The 8944-nt window shown below is 37.1% G+C and overlaps 1 protein-coding gene across 1 annotated transcript in view; it reads left to right on the top strand.

Moving 5' to 3' along the window:
* Positions 1–7101, top strand: part of LOC139700322 (uncharacterized) — a 94211-nt gene extending 87110 nt beyond the window's left edge. Inside the window, exons 6-7 of the mRNA XM_071598961.1 lie at positions 356–559; positions 6128–7101. Coding sequence (XP_071455062.1) covers positions 356–559; positions 6128–7101 — 1178 coding nt within the window. The remainder of the gene's footprint in view (positions 1–355; positions 560–6127) is intronic.
* The last annotated feature ends 1843 nt before the right edge of the window (positions 7102–8944 follow it).

An 8944-nucleotide genomic window follows, 5' to 3' on the forward strand; every position in this document is an offset into this window, starting at 1 on the left:
AAAAATTCAGAAAGTTGCCCAAAACCAAAAACATTGTAATATATGTTTAGGTGCCATAGCATTTGTCAAAGCAGTAGATCTTCTCAGAGTAGTAGGTCCTCTGGAATCATCAAAAAAGAGCTCATGCGAATGTGAAATATTAATATTTCATGCCTAATCTTGGAGTATTTTTGTACCTATAATATTCACTATTTAGCTAATCCTTATAGCAATAGTCCATCAGAAAGATATGCATATTACACTGTCCTTGTAAAATCACTCTAGATGAATATGTATTATGGACTAAATTTTTAGCAATTAAGTACATTATAGAAACTGTGACAGCAGACCAGCTGTGTCCTCTTTATATTTACAGCTGTGAAGAGGAAGCTGCTTGACTCTCAAATGGTTTCTGTCAGTAGTCCCAAAGAGTGGGTTGCATTCGATGTTCGATTTGCTGCAAGAGTCTGGAGGGAACTTGGACGCAACTTTGGCCTTGTCGTTGAGGTTGAAGATGAGGATGGCGCCCTCCTCCCAGCAGAGCGGTACTTTGCAGCAATGAACTGCTCAAAAGAGGCATGTGAGTAGGGTGGGAATGTTGGTTATGCCCCTTTCCAAGAACTCCCTGTTGCTGTGCTACTCTGTTTTTAGCACATTCTAATATCTTATGCCTTCTAATCTCATGGAATGGTTTTCTGAGACCGAATAACAACTTTCAGTGAATTTTGAGTGCCTCAAACCTGGTTTTTATCATGGTTGATTGTCTACTCCATTTTTTAGAATGGTGAGGTAAATAGAGGTAATTTTCTTTGTGTTGTTAGCTATTGTGAGCAGACAGACAGTTTCATTATTGGAACTGCAGATATGAGCATGATATCTCATTTTAAGGTGATATTTGGCTATATGATGAATGTAAAATTGTCATAATTCAACTGACCAATTGCGCATCCATAACTCACTTGTCATAATAAGTCACTTTCAAGAGTTAAGGCATGGTGTTTATTTTGTTTGCATGAGCTTCTATAATTACAGGCTGAATGCATCCAACCAAAATGCTAGAACAATACTTGAATGTTATGCATGCGCTTCAGTTTTTAATTTCATTATTCAATCCTTAAACCTGAAATTTTTTTATGATGTAGAAAAAGCATTTTAAACATCAAAATAAATCACATGAAATAAAAGTTATAATTTAAAGATGTAATATGCAAAGTTTCTCCCAGGAGACTTCAAATTAGTGTTAAATTTTATATTCATATGCTCCATGCACAATAAAAAATTTAGATCTCAAAGCATTTAGTGAAATAAGATTACTATATTCACTGTTTGGAATGTCCATAGTCACTGCATTAAGGGGCATCCCTCATTAGATGCTCTGGGTTTCTGACCTCACCAGCATTCATCTATCCAAATGAAAAAAATGAGATAATTTTTCAGTCAACTTTTAAATTTATTTCTAAAAAAGTTTCATTAATTAAGGATCAAATAATATGCTGTGGTTTTTCCATAGCAGTCTCATCACGTTAGCCTTTATTTTGTTGGGAGCCACACTGGGCCATGATAACTCACTCATTGTATTATGAGAACATTTTGGATAAACCTGTCGCTTCCATCAGGTCAAAATTTTGGTAATTGATTGCACCGAGCCCTATTAATTACTCATTTTAATCAATACAGTATTGCATTGCTTGAAGCCCAGATGCAATCTCAGTATTTCTTCAGGCCCATAGTGTTAGATATTGCATCTGAGCCTGATACCTTGAACCATGATCATGCAAATCTCATAAACATGAAATTTTCTTCTACCACTACAAAGAAGAAAATTGTACTTATTAACTAAATTTTAACTTGAAAATTTAATAAATTAGAAGAAACTTTATCAACACAATGAAACAAGATGTTTCAGAAATGCAATGAGGTGCAACTGAATGGATTGAGTGTGCTCAGAAGAATTTCTGGAAGAATGGCAGAACAAATTGGGTAAACTATAGGGAAATACTGCAAATAAGAAATATATGCCCATTAGGAACATTTTGAGACATTATGGATTTCTAATCAGGTTGGGTAATCAAGTGGGTAGAGTGATGGTCTAGTGACTGGAGTGTCCCAGTCTAATTCCGGGGTATGCTTCTGGGCGCTCTAACCTTTGCACAATCGGTGTGATATTTTGAGTATCAGATCATTCTAGAAAACAATAGATGGCACAGGGAAAGGAGCTGCACCACCTACCTGGATGTGTGAACTTCACATACCCTTGGGCTTAGTATTTGGTTAACTTTGCCCTTATCTATGAAACCAAATTCCTGGTCATTTACTGTGGTAAAAATGGTGAGTGGAAGGACTACAGAAGAAGGCACCAAATGAAATGCATTAAATTGATAAGTGAAAATATCTCAAGGATCAACCAATTGTTACACCTTACAAAAAGTTTCCAAAGAAAGAATAAAACAAGATATAATTTTGGGTAGTTTGCCATTTAGTGTAGGTTTTGGATGGACCCAGTTTTAACATTGCTACATATCTTCATTTAACAGGTACATTCTGGCACATTACACTTTTAATTGTTGTTCAATTCAGCATTTTTCCCTACCTTTATTCTCTTCAACATGTTTATATTTTTCCTCCCCATACCAAGGCCACCAAACAGCCTCCCATCTATCACAGCCCTCAACATCCATAACCAGTCAAATAACTGTACAACCACTTTTCCTACTTCCTTTGGATTTATCCCAGCACCTCTTATTCCACCTCTGTTTTCCTTTCCATTCATGTTAAATTTCCCATCCTTCTACACAATAACACTCTGAAAACCTCCAGTCTACACCTATTGTCTTGCTTCAATGACCATGCTTCCATGCTGTACAAAATTGCACTCCATGTGAAAGTTTTGATGAGTCTTTTCTAAACATCCTTACTCAATGTTCCTTCCATTAATTTCCCTTTCTTTTTCAAAAGCTTCTTTGCCAAACTTATTTCTCTTTATGTACCTATTACTTTGACCATCATTGTCCAAAACACTTCCTAGGTAGGTTAACTGTTACATTAGCTCTAGTTTTTGCCATATATTTGAACATTTAACTAAACATTCCTTTTTCCCGAAATGCCCATAACTTTGTTCTTCTTATGTCAATTCTCATCCCATGCCTACTGCTTTGACTTTTTGGTGTGTCCAATAATGATTCTAACCCCTTGGCTGACTGACTAACTAAAGATTGATTATCCTCAAACCTCATGGATTGTATTAATTCTGCCCCGACTTTCATTCCTCTCTTCAGTTTATCCCATTCTTCCGGAATCATTTCTTCCATGTTTACATTGAAAAGCTGGAGTGAACACCGATCTCTTACTCCTCTATCCCACACTGCCCATCCTGGCTTTCCACCGACCACACATACTTGAGCAGTCTGGGACATGCACTGGTTGCAAATAAGTAAGCAAATAACCTATCCTTCCAGTATATACCTAACTAAAGTTTCATTTATAAATTTTAAACAATTGACTCTATTATGAGCACCTCAATATCTACAAAACCAACAAATACATTCTGGTTGTACTCCATATTCCTATTAGAGACCTCATTACTGCATTGGCATTACAAGTACCTCCTTCCCAAAACCAAACTGATCACTCCCTAATTATTTCTTATTTAATTTTCTCTTTGTGGTATCTAGCAATGAATATTTCTTATGTATCTACATATAAGGGTTAATATGAAAATAATATATGAAAAACTTTAATTAATATTTGTATTATACAGATATATATATATGCAACATTCTCTTGATTTACAACACTAATTCAAAATTAAATGAGGTAGAAAAACTTGAGTACTTAGCAGTATTAGTTATACTTATATCTCATACCTTCTTACTTATGCCACATACTACTTTATAGTTATACTCATAAAGTTACTATCAACCAATATTATAGGTTGATTTTCAAACTTTTTCCTCCTGCAGTATTTTATTCCTCCTTGTCACACAAGCAGAAATTACTTGCAAATGAGCTTATGATATATTCACATATATTTAAACTTTTCTAACATAATTAATAATAAAAATCATTCCATCATTCTGAGGTTAGGTAGATTTGTCTACTACTATTCAATTAATGAAATAATTGTAGTTAATATTCATCTTATTTTTTAATATTTTTACCATAATTTCATTTGAAGTTCAGGAACTTCATGGCCAGTATTGGGCTTTTGTTAACTATATTTTTGTACACACTTCTCAGGATCTAGTATAGGTTTTATTCTTTCTTATCACCCATTAACTATGTAGAACTTAATCAAACATGACACAGGAAATATTGGTTCCAACTCATAAAATTTCTTTAAAATAAGTTCTATTATTTAAGTTGTAGGCTTTGACAGAGTATTCATAGCACTATGGTGACTTTTGAGTGAGACTGCATATGGACCATTGTGTGAGTAACATTTCTCATGTTACAATAAGCATTTAAATAATTATCTTTTTCTCATAATTAACAGGAAGGTTTTCCACACATGAAATGCAGTGTAGCATACGTAGGAGGTCATTACAGTTTCCTTTCCTCTACTTATTCCTGATTTCCCATAATAGTGTGAATCATCTGTTTTGCCAATGAAACTGTCCTCCATCTCTTCTATGGCCCCTTCTATCCCCTCCTCTTTCTTCCAATTTTTGCTTCCCCATCCAACGTCCCAACCCAAGAGGGCGTCCACTTCCGCAACATTGGATTAGGCCTCACCTCATGAGATGAGTCAAAAAACAATGGAATTGATATACATGAATTCATCTATATTGATTTGTTCACATTTTTAATTTGTTTTTATAATTGGCTTTTTTGATTGACTTAAACATAACGGTTGTTATATATTGCACTCAATCTTCCCGCTCTTACATGTATGTATATATTTTCATTTTAATTGGTTATTTTCCTCTTTCATTAACATACCAATTAGAAAAATGTTTTCTGTTCAAATCCATCAATTACTTTATCATATTGTCATGATGGTTTTATAATTAAAGCTTGCAGGTTAAAAAAAAAGCAATCAGACTGAAGCCAAATTGAAATTTTTTACTTAATTTTAGATATTAGAGAGAATATTATACATATTACATATTATTATTTTAGAAGTAGAGATTGAGGTGATGATTTTAGTTGTTAGCTATGCTTGCTGCATTTTGTTGAAAATACTATTTAATCAATCTCATTATTTAAACTAATTTAATAATTTTCTACAATTTTTTAAGGTTTTCACTAAGGCAACACAATTTGTTACATTGTAGTTCAAATTTTAAAATGATAAAGAAGTTGTTACATTATATCAGATCGGATTTATTTTAGTATCCAATATGTATTATAGTTCAAGTTGATATTATTAAAATTTGAAAATAGGTTTGCTATGATTTTCTATTTAAACCTTTTGTCTATTGGTTCTTTCATAATTCTTTTATAAGCTTTGGCATGAATAAGTAGTAATTTTTTGTAGCTATACATAATATAGTTAAAGTAAAATCTCAATAAAAACAAAATATTGTGGACTAAATAATCAGGGACAAAGAGAATTGATATTCATTGAAATTAATATTAATCTCAAAATGCAAGAAGATGACAGCAATAGTGGGTGATGAACTTTAAGACGAGGAAAGTCTCTCTGATTGTATCTATGCTCCAAATGTTTTCCAACATAGACCAAACTTTTTGGCTTATACCACACATATCAGGGTGGATACATTTCAAAAGAGAGATGATTAAACAACCTTCATTCTGAATTCAAATTCTCGATCGGTTCATTTTCATGAAAATGAAAGGCAGGTTGATCAAAGTGAGAGGGTACATGTTCCCTGCTTTTGGGAATATTTTTTGCTTAAATAAAATTTAAAATATATTACTCATCAACTTAAAACTAATTTAGAGCTCCTCCTCCCAGGATCATAAAATTATTCATGAAAATATGTGTTGTGGCCTATAACTTAGTGCTATTAGTTTCACATTTTGCATGATTTTCAACTCTCTTTGTGAGAGAAAAAGTTATAAAATTATTATTGTTCATATAATACATGAAAGTGATTGCCCTTTCATCTCCCTCTCCCTGCAGTGGTTTTCTGGATATGGTACTGGCGTTGAGAGGTTATTTAATGGCATATCTTATCTTCTACAGCCACCACAAGGCCTTTCCCTGGCTTCCTCTTTGATGCTGCAAGGGAGGCAGGCAGCGTCGCGGCCGGGAGCCGAGGGGGTGCCGGGAATGGTCTTGGGAGTGAGCCCAGCAGCGGAAGTGGTGGGGGGAACGTGGGTGCCGGGATGGGAAGCGGCGGCCGAGCTCTTGGTCTCGACACGAACCTGTTCCCACTAATGGACCTCTGCACCATCCAGTATCCAGAGGGGGAGGAGCCGCTCCACCTGCTCCCCTCCCTCTCATCCCCAAGTGCCTTCAGCTTCTCATTCGGGAGGCGCGCCCCCCTGTCCCCGCCTCCCGCTCCCCCCGTCATGATGGTGGCCTGTGGGGGAAGTGGCGCGGGCGGTGGGGCCCCGAGCCCGCGGCAGATCCTGCCCACCGCGATTCACCCCATCGGGACGGGGGGAGCAGGAGGGGGGGGTGGAGGAATCGGTGGGAGCCGGCATCGGCCCCACCGTCGCCCAGAAGAGAAGTCGGCCAAGGGGGGAGCGGAGGAGGGCGGAGGGGGCAGAGGGGGAGCCGCCGGCAGGAGGAAAGGCCCGGAGAGGGACGAAGACAACGACGCGACGGGCACCAATACCCTGAGTCAGCGGAGGGAGGCAGCGGCGGGGATGGATGGCCCCATGGTAGATTCCCCGAGCGCCATCCAGGTGACAAAGATCCGTCACCCGCGGAGGCACCTGGAGGGAGGCCACGTGCACCGAGCAAGGGAGGGGAGGAGGCCGGCGGCGGGTCGGGACGGGGCCGCCGGAGAGGACGCGGAGGAGGAGGATGAGGAGGTGAGGGAGGAGGAGAGGGTGTCGTGGCACGATGCGGATGGGCGGCAGCACGTGAAGCGCAAGGTGGTCGTCCACAAGACGATCGTCTCGCACCGGGATGGCGGCGGAGTGGGGGACGAGGTGGCGGGGGAAGAGGGAGATAGGTCGATCGCGATGGTGGATCACCACGGGAGATAGGGGGAGTTGTTGTTATGTACTCTTGTAGATGGTGTTCTTGAGAAAGACTTGGCATGCTTTACTCTCTTCCAATTGATTTACGTGGTCAGTTCTTGAGTTGGTTGGAGTAAATTATTTTAGCAAGATGGGAAATTGCAAGCAAATTTCATTTTGCTCTCAACTACAATTCTCATCTTTTCTATCGAGGAAAGGTTTGCAGCGGTGACTTGTATGTCTCCTTTTTTCCTGTGGCTGGTTAATTCCCAACGAAGTTTGGGCAGGACGTGAGACATAAATGATGAGCTACGGAAAATGGAGCAGATTAATCACCACTAATAAATGTGCAAAAGGTATACTGCAGTACAGGAAAGAAGAAGTACCTACTGTAAAACAGAGATGCTATTAAAGAGAAGGGACTCCATATCAGATAGCAGCAATACAGAATTGAGAATATATACTATATCACCCAAGAAAGAGTAGGATCAAATCAGTCTTTTTTCCTGAAGGATTGATTTTTGGGAAAGCAATAAAGTAATAATGAGGCTAATTATAATTTTTCAATGCAAGGATAATTGTTGAAGATCTGTAATTATTTTACTTGTAAAAACATCTCATCCTCTTCAGAAGTGGCAGCAGAAAGAAATGCTCTATCATTAGAGTTTTATTATTTATAAGTATTTTTGTTTTGTTGAGAAGCCAAAAATAATGCACTAAAATGTTTACATAATATGACATTCCAATTTTAATGTCAATTTCAGGGTTACTAGAACCTAATTGGCATCCAGAACAATGTAAGCCACACACACACACACATATATTCATGGATACATGGTCATCAAGCATAATTGAGAACTTAAGGGAGAGTCAATTCATATGAGTATAGACAGAACAGGAAGTGTACAAACTTCTAAAAATGTGACAAATGTGGGAAAATGGTTGCAAAAGAGTGGTATCCTAATAGAGTTACTTTTGCCCCAATGAATTCTAAACATATCCTCTAAATCTGGATGTAAATGACAACCAATGTACAGGAACAGGTAATATCAAATACTTGTGAAATATTAGCATATATTTGTCATGTTTCTCACTCTATAATGCATTACAGTTGAGCCACCATGGGTTAGAATGTCACAGGTTCCGACGGGTCTGTATTTATTTTCTTTTGAAATGGATCTTCTGTCTCAGCCTGGAAGTACCTAATATCTTTTGAATAGGGAAGTATTGTTTTTATCCACCGTTCCAGTGCCAGTATTATGGCATGATCAATGACTGAATAAAATATTTCACCAGTTTCATTTTCTGGTTTTTCTATTTGTATTATTATCCTTGGGCCACCTTTATATTGATGGTATTACTTGTGTTATTTAATGTTATGCTATTTCACTAACACACCTACCACAAAATACCTTGTAAACTGATTAGAGGTTTTGGTTAAATTCATTGTTAATCTAATGTGTATATTAAAAAGTTGTAGAAAATAACATGTGAAGCCCTTGAGCTATGGAGCTATTCACACAATTTAACTATGTCTTCAATAATAAATTCTAACTGATGAAGGAATGTATTAATAGGGTAGCATATCAGTAGAATTGGTAGATTTTAGATGAAATTATCATATCAAACCAAAACTTAAAATACCAAGGATGTCAGTTTTAACTGTGTAAATATTGTAAATTTATGTTTGTACGTTTTCTATAATAAATGGATATGACATAACACCTTGAGGTAGTCATGTATTTTGACTCCATAGAGAAGACATAATGCCCCTGTAATATGAATGTATGTTTTAGAATCTGATGGGATGAATATAAAATTATAAGCAAATAAAATGACTGTTAACAAAGGAGAGACTACCATCCATCAA

Source organism: Hetaerina americana, unplaced genomic scaffold (genome assembly GCF_022747635.1).
Source record: "Hetaerina americana unplaced genomic scaffold, ioHetAmer1.1.p SCAF_10, whole genome shotgun sequence".
NCBI lineage: Eukaryota > Metazoa > Arthropoda > Insecta > Odonata > Calopterygidae > Hetaerina > Hetaerina americana.